This window comes from Eriocheir sinensis, chromosome 14, assembly GCF_024679095.1.
Source record: "Eriocheir sinensis breed Jianghai 21 chromosome 14, ASM2467909v1, whole genome shotgun sequence".
Taxonomy (NCBI): Eukaryota; Metazoa; Arthropoda; class Malacostraca; order Decapoda; family Varunidae; genus Eriocheir; species Eriocheir sinensis.
Genome location: NC_066522.1, coordinates 8,014,717 through 8,035,463, shown reverse-complemented (window position 1 = coordinate 8,035,463; position 20,747 = coordinate 8,014,717). Strand labels below are relative to the sequence as shown.

Here is a 20,747-nt window from a genome sequence, read left to right as displayed (position 1 = left end):
CTCCATCAGCCGCTCAAACGTGGCCGGCGCGTTGCACAGGCCAAAGGGCATGACCTTAAACTGCCACAGGCCTTGACCGTAGGAGAAGGCTGTTTTCTCTTTGTCCTGTTCCGCCATTTTGACTTGGTGATACCCAGACTTCATATCCAGTGTTGAAAACCACTTGGAGCCCACCAAGGCGTCGAGCGTGTCGTCGATCCGTGGGAGTGGGTATGAATCCTTGATGGTGAGATCGTTGAGGGCTCGGTAGTCCACGCAGCACCTGAGGGAACCGTCCTTTTTCCTGACGAGCACTACAGCAGACGCCCACGGGCTGCTGGACCGCTCGATTAACCCTTGTTGCCGGAGATCATCCATTACCTCATCCATCTCCTTGCGACGGGCTGGTGCCATCCTTCGAGGAGCTTGCTTCACTGGGCGGTGGCTACCTGTGTCGATGTGGTGCTCTACCAGGTCCGTACACCCCAAGTCCAGGTCTCCTGTGGAAAACACATCTGCATTTCTCACGAGAAGCTCCCTGAGCTGTTCCACTTGGGGTTCCTCTAGACACTTGGAGCTCCTGTCAAACAGGTCGCACAGGTAGTCAGGCAGCTCCTCCTGGGGCTTCGTCAGGGTTCTCCTGCACACTGATATCTTCGGGGCATGTACAGGACAGACTGGTCGTTGCCCCCGTGAACCAGTCCTTCTTAGTTTCCCGAGTGGTGGTCCCTCGTTGGGGGCACATTTTTCCGACACTCATTCTTCCAGTGCCCCTTTTCTCCACAGGTCCAGCACTTGGGTCCTTCCCTGGGCTTCTTCTTAGCGGCACCTTCATATTCCTTCTTCCTCTTATAGCATTCGTTCTCCTTGTGCCCAACCTTCTCGCAGTACCAGCACTTTCCTTGGAACCTGTCTGTGTCGCTGACAGCGCCCTTTCGTGCCCTAAAGCCAGAAGTCGAGTCGTCCCTGAAGCTTGACAAGCTAGACCTAACAAAGGACTCAAACTCCATGGCACGTGCCAGAGCTTCCTGCATTGATGTTGGCTTAGCTTGGTTCACTTGTATCTTCAGCTGAGGGCTGTCCAGGCATCGATGAATTGATCACGCAGCAAAACCGTCAGCAGGTCAGGGGTGGCACCTGGGTATGCCTTGTGCGCCATGCTCTCAAGGTCCTGAGCGAGTTCCTGAAGAGACTCGCCGCGCCTCCTGTTGCGGGTTCTGAACCTAACCCTGAAGAGCTCGTTCTGGTGCTTGGTCCCATATCGTTGCTCCAGCGCCTGTGCCAGCCCGCTGTAGCTGCCCTTTGTCGCATTGTCGAGCTGAGCAAGGACCTCCAGCGCCGCCCCTTTCAGGCTGGTGGCCAGCTGTACCGCGCACTCTTGGTCATCCCATCCGTTCCGAGCTGCCAACAGCTCAAACTGAGCGCGGTAAGCCTCCCAGGAGACCTTGCCATCAAACTCCTGAGGCTTCTTTCTAACAGGCGAACCCAGCAGACCCATGGGGCTGGCGGAACTTCTTGCGGGGATAAACTCAGGCGAAACAGGGCTCAAACTACCCCGGACTTGCGTAGGAGAAGCATCTTGGGTACAACTAGCCCCTGCAGGCACTGGCTGTCCGTTTCCAGCCAAGCAGTCTTCAAGGGCCTTCACTCTGTCACTTACGTCACAAACTGCCTGTTCAGTACGGTTCACCCTTCCCTGCACTTCTAATATTTCTTTGTGTGTCGTCTCCCGTACCACCTCCATCTCTTGTTGAAGATTTGTGTGTTCTTTCTCCACTTCTATCAGGCGTTGTCCCAAGTTCGTGGTTACATCAGTCATTTCTCTTCGCACTGACTCACTTCCATCTTGTACTGCTTTAAGCTGTAGCTGTAATCCTGTGAAGCGATCTTCTAGCTGTTCTTTGAGTTCTTGGAGTGTTCCTTCTTGTTGTTGCTGTGCTCTTTCTTGTTGATGCTGTGCTCTTTCTTGTTGTTCTTTGAGTTCTTGGTGTGCTCTTTCTTGTTGTTCTTTGAGTTCTTGGAGTGCTCTTTCTTGTTTCTCCCCCTGTAGTCTCAAGGCTTCCAAAAGTTCAGTCAACATGTCGTCCCTCTGGGCAGCTTGGGAACGAGTCTCCATGGCGAAAAACAAATGCCTACACTCCTGACACCAGTGTTATGCCGGACGTGTTACGTGGGTTCCGTGTCGCCGTCAGGAGACTCCGTGGGAGGGAGATATGTAAACACTTTGCACAGCTTCTGTAGTTTAATATTCTTCTTTAGTAGTACACTTCACTCGGACTCTTCACTTACCACTAGCTTACTATGACTGGGACTGGCCCTCTCTCGCCCTCTTCTCCTATATATATCCAGAACAGTACAGTCTAGAATATTACAGTATATTTCAGATCATACAAGAACATGTAGCAAAAATATATGCGAGTTGGCAACACTTCCCGCCTGGCGCCTGGCCGCGCCCCGTGGGGTGAAGAGTAACACCATCCAAGGGAAAGATAAGGAAAAGAAAGGAGGATGGTGGAAGTACCAGTGAGAAATATGCATTGGGGAACTTCTAGACCAAATCTGGTGACAATGTGGGGCATGGTGCGTCCTGCACCCTTGCCCTTTAGCGACAAATGGCCGTACGATACATCTCCCCCCACCACCTTCCCCTTCCCTTACATGGTGCCCCTTTTCTGTTGGGCACTATAAGTTGACACTGACCCCTTCCCTTCCTAGGGGGTTACTTTGGGTTGGGTTGGTAGCTTCTGAAAACACATCTACATGGAAATCTTGATAATTGAAGCATTTTACAAACATTAGTGTGATTATACATATTTTTTGATGTATAATAACAAATAAAATGGTTGATTGAATGGTAAATATATAGGTATAATTACGTACATAGCGTGAGTGATACGGTTGGCATCCCTGGCGGCCCGTGTTTACATTTTACCCACCTCTATTCAGTCAGGCAGGAGTCCACACTTTAGCTCTCACTGCTCTCTCCACTCCAGCCTCACAATCCAACACATCTCCAGACAACAAAACTCATGTACTTTCTCTATTCTCCCTCCCATAGTCATCAGTCCTCTCTCTCTTTCCCCTCTATTATTTCCTCCCCTTCTGCAAGGTGGACACTGAAAATTCTGTCCCCATTTACACCTCTTAGTCCTGAACATCTCAGGTGACACTGTTTGTTGCATTCCACAGAAAATTTAATTTACTCCCACTCCTCTTCCACAACATCCATAAGGTCATCTTCTTGACTGTATCTTGTGATTAGTGCCCTTTCCAATTACCATTACTGTTGTTTTTTTCAAGTTCACTTTTATGGATAAAAGCTAATCTTTAACATATTGTTCATATTTGTTTTGATGATACTTTGTGTCTGTGTGTGACTGAATGATATTTAAACAATTTGCTGTAACTGGTGTATATTTATCCCCATTTTTGATCATGCACAAGTATTTACAGAGTACAAAACTCACTCATTAAATGTCTTGATGATCTTGATACAGACATTGCATTTAACAGGTACATTGACACCTGCAGAAAACAGGTGGAGAAAAAGTTACAAAAAAAGGACACACAAACTTACTGTGGAAAGTAGGGGGGCTTTTTTGAACTTCTACAAACTGATAAAGCAAAACACTGAACAACATAAACCTTATTAAATACAGTCGTCCCTCATATAGTACGGTGGTTAGGGACCCAGGATCCCCGTACTATTAGAAAATCCGTATAAAATTAGTGCCCCCCCCTGGAAACACACCTGGGCTGTGTTTGAGAGAGGGAATCGGGACTCTCGGAACGTCCCAAGTGCTCTCAAATGCGTGACGTGGCAGCATGAGTAGCCAAATCGGCACGTCTGCTGGCTCCCGGCTTTGAGAGATGGAGCGCCTCATGCTGTGAAGACGTTATCAGCAAATATGGCGGCCCAAACAAACACATGTAAGTGTTTCCATTGCATTTCACCTCTCTGTGCCACCATAACCACTGCAGCTTCCTTTTCATCTTCTGTTGTAAGGAGTTCGTCAGCCAGGACAGCTAGTAATGCATGTTAAACGTCGCCAGGAAGATCAGCATAAGCCATTTTGCTGCGAGTGAGACGCTGTTACCATAGCAACGATGAGGCTTAGTTAAAGGACGGCCTTTATCTCCACTCTTGCAGCACTCTTGGAGCACTGGCAGTTACTGCGGCAAGAATTTCTTTTACACTATGATTTTCAGGGTGTTGGCCCTCAGGGAGTACACCGTTTCAAAGGCTGTAGTTGGGACTGAAAGGGACAACTACCTCCCGAACCAAGACCAAGGGAGAAATCCCAGGCCACCTGTGACGTCAAGACCAAGATCAAGATCATAGATACAGCGAATACTGCTCTCATTCACGTGGTATGCTCTCCCTATGGCAACGTAACTCATCCCAAAACGTAACTTTTCCTAAATTCGAATTCTTCTGCAAGGTGAACACCTTTCTTGAATGCTTTGGGGTGCTTTCAGCAGGTGTTTTGATAGAACTGTTGCCACTCACACCATGGCTACTTGGTGCGACGAGCGGGAAATTTAAAAATCCATAGAAAATTCTTCCGTGACAATCCATATAAAACCGAAACTGTACTATTGGAAACCGTACTATTTGAGGGATGACTGTAGTAAGTTTTTTACGTTGTTTGCGAAAAATTTCACATAACTTGGTAACGTAGTTCAGAACAACAGTGAGTCTTGCCAGGGAGTTTTACAGCAGATTGGCTTGGCCCACGGTGTTATGGGTTTGCTCAGCATGAGTATATGGCATTGTCGATACCTGTGCAGAAGGACAAAGATCTGGATCTTCCAGTCCCTTGTGCTTCCTGCCTTACTTTATGGTTGAGAGACATGGACACTAAACTGAAATTATTGACTGTATATTGTGTATTGGGTAGGCGGTGGCTGAGTGGATAGCGTGACAGCCCCGCATCCAGGATGACGTGGGTTCACGCCCCACCCGGTGCCACAAGCTGGGATTTTTCAGTCACCGCCGAGTGGCCTAAGACCAGTGGTGGGCACGGTTCTGCTAATCCGCTAACTGTTAATTGGCGAAGCTAACATTTTCGTAGGCTGATTAGTGTTTTCGCTAACTTTGGAAATAGTTAGCAGACCAATAAGGTTCCGCTAAATATAGTTCCTCCTCTGCTAACTTTAAGCCCATTAAAAATTTCATACAGGTTTGTTCTTGTCCATTGTAGGCAGACACAGCACCAGTTGAGAAACATGCCGCAACAATTCCAGGGCTTCCACTTTTGGGAAAATTATGCCTTAAAGTAGGGTAATTGGACAATTATTAGGGAAACTTTTTGGTATTTTAGGGTAATGCATCTCCCATTTCCACCTGACAAGAAATAAACAAAATAATAAAAATAAAAGTGTCAGTAATGGAAAAAAGTAAAAAAATGCATAAATTTGCAGGAAATCTTAGGTAAAACATATGGCTTTAGGATAAACTGGAGGCTTCTTTCTCTTCTTGTTGCTTGTTTGTTTGTTTTGTTTATTTGTGTACACCTTTATCATCATCTGATTTTAGCATGCTATACCTTTCTGGAAAGCTCTATGTCTAAGCTCAACATATTGAAATTTCAGGTCACTAGGTCTGTTTCTAACGGTTTTAGAGTCAAAATATTAAATCGAAGATAAATCCATATAAAAAAGTTAGCGATTAGCGTCAGCTTCCACTAATTTCTTTATCAGTTTAGCTATTTAGCGTAAGCGAAGCTAACTTTTTAGTTAGTGGATTACCAGTTAGCAAAGCTAACTTTTTGGTTAGCGGTGCCCACCACTGCCTAAGACTACCCACATGCTGTCCAGAAGACCACCAATCAACCCGGACTCTAGATTCTAGGATCAAAGAAGCTTCGGGGGGCAGCATGAGCCACTGCAACATGGTGTCACTATAAAACACTTGCCTGCGCCACAACGGGGTGGGGCTGACCATTAGGCCCTACCATCCATCAAAGTCTACCGGCGCCATAGGCAAAAACGTAAAAAAAAAAAGGGGGGGGGGACTCGGAGAGGCGGATTGATGCCTTTGGTAACAAATGTCTGCACAGAATCATGGGATATTGCTGGAATGACTTTGTGACAAACTGGTGACAACTCTGTGAGACTGATTTGACATATGAGGTGTCAGGAGGTAAAGGGGCAATATCACTAAAACCTAGTTTTGAGTGAATCTCATTCAAAGTTTAGCTATGCGTACTGCACTTTTGTCTTGACTTACCAAGTTTTTTCTTGTATTCATTTTAATTGTATGGCCTAGCTGCATAATATTTTTTTTTATTGAAAAATAAATCAATTTTATTGCTAAATTTTTATACCCCAATTTGGAAATTGGCTATGATAATTGGAATATCCATAATGTATGTGAATTTTTAAAATCTATGTTGTTCATGTAAACTATAGTATGAACCATTTCATTTTAAACCAAAATGCGGATTTGTTATGAATTTTTATAATTATAATAATGCGAGGAGTCCTGAGGACAATGTTTACTTCCTGGGCTTTATTTAACTCAGATGCTCTGCTTGGTGGGCAGCGTGGCCTATGATTGGCAAAGCAGTGGGAAGCGTGAGAAAACCAGCTCCTCATTGATTCTCATGCTGCTGGCGATGCCGCCTCTTTACCTCTGACAACCACTACACGATAAGGAATTCTTGTTCACACTTATTGCTAGTACACCTCGATTCTCCCTCTCTCTCTCTCTTTTTTTTACATCTTCGCCTGTGGCGCCAATAGGCTTGCGTAGTAGGGCCTGATGGTCAGCCCCAGCCTGTTGTGGCGCAGGCAAGTGTTTATAGTGATGCTATCTTGCATTGGCTTATGCTGTCCCCCAGAGCTGATCTTTGATCCTAGAATCTAGAGTCCAGGTTGATAGGTGGTCTTCTGGACAGCATGTGGGTAGTCTTAGGCCACTCGGCGGTGACTGAAAAATCCCAGCTTGGTGTCACCAGGCGAACCCGCGTCGTCCTGGACGCAGCGACATCACACTATCCACTCAGCCACCACCTCTTGTTATAAGGGTCAGTATACCTTGCACTGTTTTTGGAAATCATAGAAAATGCGTGTGCCTATTGCATGGTACACTTAACTAAAAACGCCAGATTTGGCAATGTTGCCCCTTTACTTCCGGACGCCTCATATATTACCTGCATAGTCCGTCAATGCCAACTCTGGATATACATGTATGTGGCACGCTACCCAGAAGCTGATCCTGCTCATTGGGTTGTCTCTGTAAGAGACAATCTTGAGTGGAGGAGGCCAAGGGGACGCCCACGGAGTTTGTGGCTTGAGCAAGTCGATAGATCCTGCCAGGAGGTACTCAGGATGGGAAGGGGGCCTGCATGGAGACTCACCTGGAGACTTGGCGTCGTAGGGTGGGTGAGGCGACGTGGCCCCTGGCATATGCCCTCACTGATTGATTGATTGTGCTTTATTAGTTTGTAGAAGTTTAACAAAGCCCCCTTATTTTCCACAGTGACCAAGGTTATGTGTCTCATTCACCACCCAAGGCATCTATTGGAGATCAGACATGGCATTCCTTCATCCACTGCATCTCTTGATTGTAATGTGGCACATTTCATTTTTAACCCTTTCCATCCATGACGCAGACATCGGCGTCACAGTATGGAAAGGGTCAAGAAGAAATGGAAGAGCATTAATCCTCTTCTAAACCTCTCAATCCTCCTCTAAATTCCTCTTCCATTTCCTCTTATGAGATTTAGAAGAGGATTAAGAGGTTTAGAAGAGGACTAACCCTTTCCATACAGTGACGCCATCGGACGCCGATGTTGGTGTTGCCCGAGGTAAGGGGTTAATAGAAGTGGCATTTTCATTTTCAATGTGTTTTAACCATGCATTTTCATCTTTTTTTTATTTCCTCCTATTTTCTACTGGTGTCCTCTTTACCTGTTAATTGTTACATCTCTGTATTAAATCATGATTATGTTGGAGATCTTTCAGAAGTGAGTTCTGATAATTCTGTCTCGCTTGAGGCATCCCAGTAGAACTTCATCATCAGCTGGCTCTGCATCATCAATCTTGGCTATGCCATTAATTTGAACATCCTGTAAATCAACATTTACATCCCTAATCTCATCTGACATGTCGATTCTAGTTTGTACTGCAATATTATGCAAGACTACTGCAGCAACAATAACTGCTTTGGTAGTTTCTAGATCTGTTCTTATGACATTTCTAAGGTATGAGAAACGAAGTTTCAGCACCCCAAAAGCTCTTTCTATTGTATTCCTTGTCCTTGCATGGCTAGCATTGTATCTTTCTTCATGTACGGAGTTCGGTGCCACCAGCGGTGTCAAAAGATAACTTCGACAGCCATAACCACTGTCACCCAAGAGATGGCCTGGCAGGAGGCCATCTCGCAAATCATTACACACCCGACTGTCTTCAAAAATTTGAGCATCATGGACACTGCCTGGCCATCGCACCACAATATTATAGAAACTTAGGTCAGGGCCACAAACAGCTTGAGTGTTTATTGCAAAAAATCCTTTCCGACACCTGAAAACTTCAGAGTCTTCCCGAGGTGGTCTGGCAATCCTTATGTGTGTGCAGTCAATGCAACCAATGACACCAGGCATCCCAGCAATTCCATGGAAGTCTTCAATGACCGTAGTCAAAGCATTTGGGGAAGGAAATTTTACATATTCCCGGGAAAGACCCGCTAGGGCTCGGGACACCCGTGCCAGGACGATACTGATTAGTTGCTGTGACACATCATAACTGTCTGCCACTTCCATCTGATGGCTGCCACTAGCCATGGCTGCCATAGTAAGCAGGACTTGAAGGTGTGGAGGCACACGGCAACCTAGAGAAAAAAGAATACATAAATATATATAAAAATAAATTATTTGGTGCTACAGAAAACAAGTAGACAACAAGATTTTGACTGTAATGATGCATTGCACCATGACAGGTTTGATGCAATCAAACAAGCCTATAATTTTACCTCTTCAAACTTGCTTTCTGCATATCTTAAATCGATGAAATTAAATTAACTTTCAAGATTTCCCCAGCCCACTGTTTGCATTAAGGGGACCAGCTCATCAAAAAAGAAAAAAAACTTTATTTGTTGGGTTATTACATATAAAATTTTACCAGGAGTCAAAGACACCATATACATATTTCCTATCCCAAAAAACCCAATCTGTGACTTTTTAATGTTTCACTCACCCCCTCCCCCCTTTTGAAACATTTTTTTTTTAAATGGTTACTCCTATAATAATTGCTGTACATGAGTGAAATTAATATGGCAGAAGAACCTTATCTAGACCTTCAAACAAATGGTGAGAAATCGTAGAAAAAATAATTATTTTGTGGAATATGAATTTTCATATTTTTAGTCACCCTTTCTCCCCTGAAATGAGGGAAAAATATTTGGCAAAAATCAACCCTTTCAGATATATAATAAACAAGACTATTTAATCAATCAGGCAGGTTTAGGCATATTCTGTGTAATTTTCATTGACACTGGTTAAAAAGGTATGGAGGATAAGTTTGAAGGTATAAAACTTAGGTTTTGAGATACGAGCTGTCAAGATAGGTTAGAGTTGTGTGGGGGGTAGGGGTTTATTGCCATAACTATGAAAATAAGGCGAATTGTGATGAAATACTCCACATACAGACTATCGATTGCCATATGCAGATGCAGAAATTTTTTCAGTTTTTCATTTTTTTCCCAATTTTGACCAGCCATTATTGAAATTATTTATATAATATTTTTTGGGGTGTGTTGGGCTGCTGGTTATAGCTTTGAGAATAGTTGCTAGTTATCCTTTTTATTGGTTTTAGCTACACAATCATTATTAAAACAAATAAAAATTATAATCAGATCACTACTGCACTTGAATTTTTAATTTCTTACCTCTTCTATCAGCAGAATCAGGAAGTTGTACTTGTATTTCCTGTATAATGGCATTAACTGATTCTTTCCTCAACCTAAAACGAGTGACAAATTCCGTGTCACTCATCGCAGTGAATGGATTCATCCGGTCAGGTACAATGCGCCGGCTCCGGTTCAAAGCAATCCTGTGACGGTCCTCTTGAAATTTCCTCCACTGCCTCCAAACATTCCACTGGTTGTTGAACATTTTTCAGTCTGTAATAAACCACAGACTTTAAACAGATCATCATTACAGGGAACTTTGTAACATACTGCAGTGAAAAAAAAAAAGTGAACTCCTTTCATTCAAATTATTCTTTTCTTGTTTGCAAATACATTGATGGAGTTACACAGGTACATGAGACATAACTGAAATTCATTTGCATAGGTAAGCACAGTTACTTCAAACTATTTTAGGTCTCCATACTGACCCCTCTTTCCTCTTAAAAAGGAACAAGCATTGTATGACAATATTTGAGGGCAGATGAATAAGAATTGTATATGTAAAAACTCTACAGAAAAATAGGTCTCTTCTCAGAACATCAGAAATATGTGAATCAGAAATTTAACCTATCATGACCAACACACTACTGGAGAGTTACCAAAATGTAAGTGTGTGTGTGTGTGTATTTACCTAGTTGTAGTTTTACAGGGCCTAGGCTTACGCTCGTGTGGTCCCGTCTCCGTATCTGTATTTGTCCAACTTTTCCTTAAAGTTTTGCACACTCTTCGCCAATACTACATCCTCACTTAGTCTGTTCCAACCTCTATATTTATTTGAGGGAAGCTATACTTCTCTATGTCTCTCAAGCATCTTCCTTTCCTCAATTTTTTACTGTCCTCTTGTGTTCCTGGTGTTTATTCCTTCTTTTAGTAGTAACTCCTAATTATCTACTTCCATTTTGCCCAATAATTTATAAATTTGTATTAGGTCTCCTCTTTCTCTTCTTTGTTCTAGTGTTGGTAGGTTCATTTCCTTTAATCTATCATAACATGTCAATCCCTCCAGATCTGGAACCATTTTTGTTGCCACCCTTTGTATTCTTTCTAGTTTTTTATGTGTTTCTTCTTATGGGGAGACCACACCAATTTTGGCCTAATCATAGTGGTTATTAACTTTTTCATCATATCCTTATCCATGTAGTGGAATGCTAATCCTATATTTCTCACCATATTATACGTATCACCGAATATCCGATTAACGTGACTCTCAGGCTGTTGATTATCTTGTATTGTCACTCCCAGATCTCTCTCTTCTTGAAATTTCTTTAATATTTCTCCATTTCCCATTTTATATGTCCATTTTGGTCTCCCTTCGCTCTTTACCATTTCCATTACATGACATTTCTTCACATAGAATTCCATCTCCCATTTAATACTCCATTTCCAAATCTTGTTCAGGTCATCTAGCAGAATTTCAGTCTTTACTGTTTCTTATATGTCTTAGCAGTTGTGAATCGTCTGCAAACAGGCTCATATAACTGTTTACCCCCTCTGGCATATCATTGACATATACTAGGAAAAGTACTGGTGCCAATACCAATCCCTAAGCCACTCCACTCTCTACAATTCTCCATTCCGATTTTATGTCCTTTACCACTGTCATCTCTCTTTCCCTAAGGTGTGTGTGTGTGTGTGTGTGTGTGTGTATAATGAGATACAGAGAAAGGATCATTTTCACTGTCTCACTCATTAACAGTGAGTTGTCTACATAAAATCAGCTTAACATGGGACCAGATACAGATTGCACTAGATCATTCACTCTCGCTTGAGTGCTTATGATACACCTCTTAGAATGAACAGACTTTGACGTAACACTACACTAATATTATTACAAAACTTTGTTTCACCTGTTACCTAATGGGTTAAGATTCTGTATATGCACTGTACCCTATCTTATTTACTTTGAGACAATTTGTAACTTCTAGCCCAATATAGACCTTTACTAACCTAAATAGAGTTGCAGCAGAGTGGAGTTACACGTGATCATTGCAGGGTACTGAGTAACACACTGCACTGGAAAAAAAAAAAAAAAAAATTGTGAACTCACTTCAGCAATCAATTATTTTTTTGTCTGCAAAAATGCAGACAAATGCAAGTGCACTGATACAGTTACACAAGTACATGAAAGGTACAAACAAAACTCATTTCCTACATTACCTATTGAAAATTCAGGGCAAAGCTGCCCCCAACAGGAGGTTCATGTATATCAGCTTGTCTTTTAGTTTTCTTAAGGGAATTTGACGTAGGTGAAGAACCCAGTGACCACGAGCATTGCCACACTCTTGGATTAGAACTGCAGTTAGCATACTATGAACACTGAATCTACCCTAACATAACCTTTACTAACATGAGATATACACCAACTCTGGTGCCCTGTGCATCTTTAATAGAAACAGACACATGAACAAAATGAGTTGCAGCAGAGTTGAAGTTACTAGTGAATGCCCCTTTTCCTGACACTGGAACGAACCATGTGTGGCTTCACTTTTATGAAAAATGCTATCCTACATTCTCTAAACCATTACAATAAAGTTATATTACAGATTATATAGATATTTTTATGCATACCTTTGTAAAATTGCCAGTGGGGAGATGAGAAGAGGCAGCGGTCAGGTCAGGTTCATGGGCGGACAGTAGTCGGAAGGTTGTGTATTGACAGAGCAAATGGGTAAAAAATCATGATACAAACCCTAAAGTCTTTAACAACATTTTAAATAGGGATGTACCGATACCAAAATTTTGACCGATAACGATACCCCAATATTTGACCGATACCGATACCCAAATATCTGACCGATACCGATACCCCAATATTTAACCAATACCGATACCGATACCTGTGCACTGATTTTTCTTTTATACAACAATTCCAGAAGCTAAAGGGCAATATCAAATATTAACAAGAAAAGAAATACCAACTACTCATTGTTCCACCAGAGAAGGGAAGAAAAAAAAAGTAATCAGTGCTAGCCTGAAAAATGGTGTCCATAGATTCGTAGCCAGACGTGCTGACCACTGCAGCATGGAAGCGCATATTAACCCTATATGACGCAGTGAAGCAACAGTGCATGGTTAACCCAAGTTGTAACGCCCACCCCTATGAGTTTCGACAAGGGGCGAGGGGGCAGGCACCTCGTGAGGTCTAGTTGACTCAGCTAGATTAGCTTTACCTCAATTGCCATACATTTAGGCAGCCCTGGCAGTGTGCCCTGTTGCGGGGCGACCGTCTGACTGACTGAGCCTGGCAAATGAGGTGAGTGGAGGGGCTCCGCCAATCCTGCGCTGAAGCTACTAAACCTGTATTGTACGCGTCCGCGGTACAAAGGCTATACTGTATACTAAGTATTATATACTTGTATTCAAAGTAATATGAATCTTATCGTTTAAAGTGATGAAAATTAAATTGCAGGAAATTCCAAACTATGTAGTACCATGATACTAGATAATTACACTTTTCTAATTGAACAAAATTACTTGCAACGAGTGACATGCGACGTACAAAACTATTTTTCAAGTATTGGTAGTATCGGCAGAAAATCAGCCGATACCGATACCTATACTCTTAAAATGTGCCGATACCACCAATACCGATACATCGGTACATCCCTAATTTTAAATCATTTATTTAAAAAAAATTGCCGATTCATATTAGATCAAACAAATTTTCTTATAATTCCTGGATCATTTGCTACTATATTAATGATAGAAATACAAGATTGACGCATAAAATATGTGAAGGGGCTGACGAAGATGTGCCTGTCCCGACCCCTTGCCAGATTCCAACAATTTCACCTCCCAACACCTTCCCTTCCCTTCCAGAAAAAAATATTGGATTTTTATGGTGGCAGAAAATGGCTGAAGATGTTTGACTGTCAGAGGTTGATTTATGGTACGGCCATAAGACCTTTTATAAGGGGGACCAAGTGCCATATCATTATATACATGCATTGACAAGTAATTATTGAATCCATAGCATTCATATAGGGGCAGGTTTGTGGCACTGCAACATCTCAGGGCACAAAAATGGAAACTAAACTTTAACCCATAAACTGCGCAATTGAGATTTGGGAATAGCTCCTGGGTGGCAATAAATGGCAAAAAAATAACCTGCTGGAAAACAAGTAAATCACTGGAAACATCACTTTGTCAATTTCCTGTAATATTTGCTTGTATTATTTTTTTTAGCACATTCACCTTTCATATCACCTATTTTATTTTCCCTTACCCTAAACTATTTACAGTCTACCTTACACTGTGCTTTTCAGTATTCTTTCAGTGTGTGATACTCAGTGAAACAGGGTACAGCACACATTGGTACTTGACATTCTGCGCACATAGTCACCATTTTTCTTGACCTCTCACGTTTGTTTGTAGCGGTACATACGTGACTCTGTTGTTTGTGTCCTTTTTCTGTGTCTGGTAAATATTCTAACTTGTGTCTGGTGAGGTAGTCCTTACACAGGAGTCTGTCAGGACCATGTGACTGACGTCGTCCTCGAGCTGTACCTGTCACTGTCCCATATTTCTCCAAAAGCTGGTAGGCTACATTGTAAGAAAACTCAGTTTTTTTTCCAGTCTTGAATAAGTACATGTTATATGCATTCAGCATTGTAACATCAACAACATGAAAGAATAGCTTATGGTACCATTTGACACATTTCCTCACACATTCAATACCAGCAAGCTGACAGTCACTTTTGTCGACTAGGCGCATATTCGCGTTGTAATCAATGACAGCATCTGGCTTTCTAATTCTCTCATGTGTCCTGTGGTCTTCCTTGTCAGTGTCCTGCATGTGTCCTTGATGAACAGTGGTGAGCATGGTCATGTCAAGTTTGTCATGCCAATTTATGGCCAGGACTTTTCCACTCTTTTGCAGTTCCACATTACCACGAACAGGTCGTGCTTCAAATTTTGGCATATGTTTCCTGTTCTTACATACTGTGCCACATGACCCAGTCATATTTTCTAGTAAATACTGACACAGACTAGGGCTAGTGTACCAGTTATCAGTATATAGGATATGTCCCTTACCCATGTACCTTTCCATCATTTTCTTCACAACTGCATCAGATACTCCCAAAGAGTCACCTTGTGGAATGTCAACAGGGGTGCCAGTATACACTATTGCATCTAAAACTATCCCTGTTTCGCAGTCACAAAGGATAAAGAATTTGATACCGAACCTATGCCTTTTTGAAGGTATATGCTGCTTGAATATAAGTCTCCCCTTGAACAACACCAGGCTTTCATCTATAACAACCTTGCAAAAAGGATAAAAGAATTGTGTGTACTTCTTAGTAATCATGGTAAATACTCTTCTAACCTTCCACAAACGATCATTTTCATCACGTTCATTATTGTCATGGAAATGTAGAAACCTTATCAATAAAAGGAATCTGTCTCTTTTCATGAATTTCCCAAAAATTGGTGTAGGAATCAAGGCATCAATTTTCCAATAATCACTCAGCACATGTTTTTTTATATGTGGCATCAGCAGTAACAGAGCAAAAAAAACATACATTTCTTCTATGTTTGTGTCTGACCAGCGATGAACCCGTGATTTTGGGGTGAATGTAGCATGCTCCATAGTGTATTTGTAATAGCTGTTTGTTTGTGACACAACAAGCTGCATTACCTGGTCATCAATGTATGTTTCAAAATAATCAACCTCTTGTGCATCATTATCAAGAGGCCAGTCATTAGTCACACCAGCAATATTTCTGTCAAAGTTATGAATGTCTGGCACAAAGTCTGATCCATCAGACCAGACGAATGGAGTACGCGTTGTCTCTCGTCTCTGAGGTTCCTGTTTTCCCTCTGCCTCCCCCTCCTCTCCCATCCCAGCTGACACCCATCCCTCACTCAGTTCATTAGCTGAGTCTTCTCCTATACCCCCACTGTCGTTTTCCTCATCTTTCTGCCACTCTGGATCATCAGACAGAGATGACAGTGATTCATCAGGGTCTACTAGCATTGGTAAAAATTTTATTGGTGTCAGTGGCTGAGTAGGCTGCCTGGCAGCGCATCTGTGACCTTGAGGGCCAGAAACATGCTTACGCTTGCCATGCTTCCTCAGATCAGCTGAATCTGATGGCTGAATACAATCTGAATCACTGTCACTTTCAGATTTGTCTACTACAATCTTTCTCTTTACCAATATACTTTCTTTTTACCACCTCCCATGCCTCCCCCACGGTCATGACCGCAGGAGCTATGGGGCTGGTTAGCATCAGTAGATGACATACTTCTACTCTCCATGACTGCTAAAGAGCAACTAATATGATGATGGTGACAACATGGTGCGAAAGAGGGATGATGTTGCCACACGAGGTTCATTGGAATATACTTTGGCATTGCGAGAAATATAAATATCCACCTTGGAACATGCGTCATCTTAAGATGTCTGGCGTACTCTAACTTATAGCATCTTAAGATGTCTGGCACAGTTTATGGGTTAATTGTTTTTTTCAAAACTAGGTATAAATATAAAATTCTTGCGCTTTTATTTTTTGCGTGACATTAATAAAACTTGAGGTTTTAAAAGTTCAACTATTAAAGAAAAATGTGCGTGATTACATTTTTTAAAGGTCATATTTTTTCCATTTTATGTAAAAACACATAACAATTAAAAAAAAATCAAGTAAATGAAAACAAAGTATTCACATACGTTTGTTAGGGTTATGGAAAAGTATCTTATGTGCAAGTAAAAAAGAAATCGGTGAACAAACAACAGCTATAACAAGTCTTTTTTTTTTTCTTAGAAAAAAAAAAAAACTTATTTTTTTATGTTTGATCATCTTGAAATTTTAATATGATAATTATGGTACTGTTATACACAAACATAGCCCAATCAAGACTATAGGTGCAATTTATAGCTACAGTATACTCTTCCTTTGAGGGGAGAGTACAATGTCGAATATTAAAATAAAAATTGAAAATTTATGAAATTGAGTTTCATGTTGTCCCAACATCTATGTACTGACTTAGAGACATCGAGTGGCGGTGTATTTTTTGTCTACCGTAAATCTAAATGCCTCTCATGAAGGGATTTAAATACCCTGAATGTGGGCGTGGCACACTTGGAGTCATTACTGTGCATTTTTTGCAATGAATAATGTATAATAATCACATATCAATGCTTTCTAGTGAATCCCACAACTCATTTAGTGCCTCTCATCATGGCACACCACTGATCAAGGCCACCAACCTCAGTGCGTGAGGAACGCTGGTTGGAAGGGAACCTCAGCTGCATACATAAAATAAGGACTGGAACTCAGAGAGAAAAGAAGAATAACACCAACCAGGGGGAAGAAAAGGAAGAGGAAGGAGGGCAGTGGAAGTACCAGTGAGGAATATGCACTGGGGAACTTCTAGACCAAACATGGCGACAATGAGGGGCTTGGCGCATCCTGACACCCTCGCCCTTGAGTGACTAATACCTTTTATAGAGGGAGACCAGGTGCCATATCATCATGTAAATGCATGGGCATGTGATTATTGAACCCACAGTATTCATATAAAAGCAGGTTTGCGGCAGTGTAACTTCACAGGGGAATGAAAATGGAAACTAAACTTTAATTGCGTTTTTCTCAAAACTAGGTATAAATAAATTTTTAAATTGTCTATGCTTTTATTTTTTGCATGACATTAATAAAACTCGGGGCTTTATAAGTTCAACTATTAATGAAAAAACGAATGCGATTAGAATTTTTAAAGGTTATATTTTTTTCATATCATCTAAAAGCACATTTATATCTTAGAATTAAAAAAAAAAAATCAAGTAAATGAAACCAGATATTGAAAAAGTATTCATATACATTTGTTAGAGTAATAGGAAAGTATCTTATGTGCGAGTAAGAAAGAAATCAGCGAACAAATGACAGAGCAGACCCAAGTCAAAGTTTTTTCAACAAAATGAAAAGTAAATCGTAAAAATTTATTTTTTGGTCCGATCCTCTTGAAACTATAATATGAAAATTATGGTACTGTTATACACAAAACATAGCCTGATCAAGACTGAAGGTGCAATTTATAGCTACAGCGTATTCTTCCCTTAACCTAACCTAACATAAGTAAAATCAGTTAATTCAATCAAATACAATGGCCAACACTGTCTAACCTAACCAGGGGTGTGGAGTTGGGGTCGGAGTCCCCAGAGCCGCCTACTTTTGGCCAGAATTGGAGTTGGAGTCGGAGTTTGTAAAAATATCTCCAACTTTTCCTTTACGTAATCAAGTCTCATATCAAGTACCTGGCTGCACTGTAGAACAGCTTTGCAATTTTATGATAACTTTCCCCAAATTTGTGGGAGGCAACTTTTGGTGGGAGCTCTTGTGGGAAGACATTTCAGAAAATTATTTTAATATGGATTTTCAGTGGAAATGTGGATTATTAATCTGTAAATTAATGAGATAAACTACAAGATGACATAGAAGACGTACCGAACGACACGTGCGAGTCTGATTCCTATAATGTACTCTTGTGCGTCTCCACACTCATCTCAGCACTGAATCTGTGCTAGACTGCTCAGAGCTCAGTATAGGTTTGCCATGTCTATCCTTTTAAGGACAACCTCTCCTTTATGAGATATCGATGTCCTATTCATGCTAAACAAAATAAGGACAGGCTGAATCTTTGGTTATAGTGTGAATCGTTGTGTAATGTGAACTGACCAGGTGTAGCTAATGGAGTGCCATGTAGCATGATGTGGCTGGGTGTTATGTTGTATGCTGTGGCTGGGTGGTACAGCATGATGTGGTGTGGCTGGGTCTGATGTGTGGTGTGGTGTGGCTGGGTGTGATGTGGCTGGATGTGATGTGTGGTGTGGTGCAAAGTATGGTGTGATTGGGTGTGGTGTGTGGTGTGATATGACTGGGTGTGATGTGTGGTGTGGTGTAGGGGAGTATGGTGGGAAGTGTCATGTGGTTGGGTATGGTGTGAGGACTGGAGTGACTAGGTGTGATGTGTGTAGAGTGACTGGGTGTGATGTGGTGTGGCTGGGTGTGGTGTTGTGTGGCTGGGTTTGGTGTGAGGTATGGTGTGGCTGAGTGTGATGTTTTATAGTGTGGTGTGGTACTGCTTGGTGTCATGTGTGGTGTAGTGTTGCTGGGTGTGATGTATGGTGGTGTGGCTGTGTGATATGGTGTGGTGTGGCTCAAAGTGCTGTGTGGTGTAATGTGGCTGAGTCTGGTGTGAGGTGTAGTGTGGCCGAATGTGATGTGTTTTGTGGTGTAGCTGGGTGTGATGTGTATGATATGTGGTGTGGTGTAGTGTGGCTGGGTGTGGCTCCACGGTGGTGTGATGTGTTTGCATATGATGTGTGATTTAGGGTTGCTGGGTATAATGTGTGGAATGGAATGGCTAGGTGTGGTGTATAGCGTGGCTGGGTGTGGTGTGGTGTGTGTTGTAGGTTATGATGTGTGATATTTTGTGGTTATGCATGATGTGGTACTTTTGTGTGGGGACTGTGGGATGTAGTGTGGTTGGGGATGATGTGTGGCAAGATGTGATGTGGTGTATGGTGTAGTTTGGTGTGATGTTTGACATGGTGTGACTTGTAATATATATGGTGTGGCTGGGTATGATGGGGCATAGTGAGGCTGGGTGTGATGTGCAGTGGTTTGGCTGGATGTGGTGTGGTGTGGCTGACTGTAGTGTGGTGTAGCTGGGTGTAATGTGTGGTGTGGTGTGCGTGGGTATCATGTGGTGTGACTGGGTGTGGTATGTGGCTTGGTGTGGTTGGGTTTGATTTGCCTACCACAGAACTGCAGAAGAGGAGAGGGAGGGGGGTGGAGTCGGAATTGGAATTGCAACCTTAAAATTTGATGGAGTTGGAGTCGGTCAAAGTTGGAATTTTTTATAGCCGACTCCCTATCCCTGAACCTAACCCACCTAACAAAACAATAAGTAAAACAAACTAACCACCATATGCACAAACCTAACCTGATTAAGTAACTAAAGGGTTAAAGATATAATTTTTTTTCTTGTTATACAGTCAACCTAATTACAATATTACCTAACAGCTTTTCTTCTCATAATCTGCTCTCAGCCTGTATGTTAACTCTTATTTTATACTAACTGCCAAATCATAATGCAACAGCTTCTCTACACAACAGAAGTTGTCTCCTCACAAACTTACCTTTTCATTGATGGAGACGAGCTCCCTGGAATGAGCATCTGGCCCACGATTACACAGCAATGAATGGCTCAGTAACTCTTTCTGAAATGAGGTGTGACATTCAGGAACCAGTGTGAATTGCAAACCACATAAACAGTGAACGCACAGAATATTTTTGGGGTGGGGGATTTACCTATTCTTCAAAATCATTACTTTTATCAACAGTGTCTTGTTTCATAAGGCTGCACTCAATTCTGGCAGGTCCCAGCAAATATTAAGTGTTGTAAATGTATTTATTTGAGTGATCTGGCCACAGGGCACAACATAAACCCATAAAAATGTTAAAAAAATTTGAGGATTTTTGGGCCTGGAACGGATTATTTTTTTCTACATTAATTTCAATGGGATAAATTGCTTCCTAATTCGAACATTCTCAATTCGAATAGCCCAAATGGACCAATTAAGTTTGAATCACGAGGTACCACTGTACATAGAAATATAGGAAAAAAAAAATAACATAAAATGGTTGTGTGTTCAGTCGGCACCAGCGGACAGGGCAAGGCAGAGTTTATGCTGCCGCAAAGTTGAAATAATGATTATGCAGTTTCTAATCACCATTTCACATTTCTGATTATTTTGAAGTCTAATATCTACATTCGAAGCCTTGAATCATTATATTTTTAAGTAGTAAAACCAATATGTAGACATAGGAATAAAGCACCCGCAAAATATGCT

The 20,747-nt window shown here is 41.8% G+C and overlaps 1 protein-coding gene across 11 annotated transcripts in view; it reads right to left on the bottom strand.

The window, feature by feature from the left end:
* LOC126998405 (asparagine synthetase domain-containing protein 1-like) overlaps positions 1 to 20,747 on the bottom strand; it is a 40,322-nt gene that overhangs the window by 13,989 nt on the left and 5,586 nt on the right. For 5 of the 11 annotated variants that reach the window (XM_050860043.1, XM_050860044.1, XM_050860042.1 and 2 more), the window contains one exon: positions 20,034 to 20,114. In XM_050860043.1, coding sequence (XP_050716000.1) covers positions 20,034 to 20,114 — 81 coding nt within the window. Of the gene's footprint in view, positions 1 to 2,448; positions 8,816 to 9,871; positions 10,106 to 11,839; positions 11,906 to 12,460; positions 16,615 to 20,033; positions 20,115 to 20,747 lie in introns of those variants that run through there. The other 6 variants (XR_007752821.1, XM_050860047.1, XM_050860049.1 and 3 more) reach the window with 6 other exon arrangements.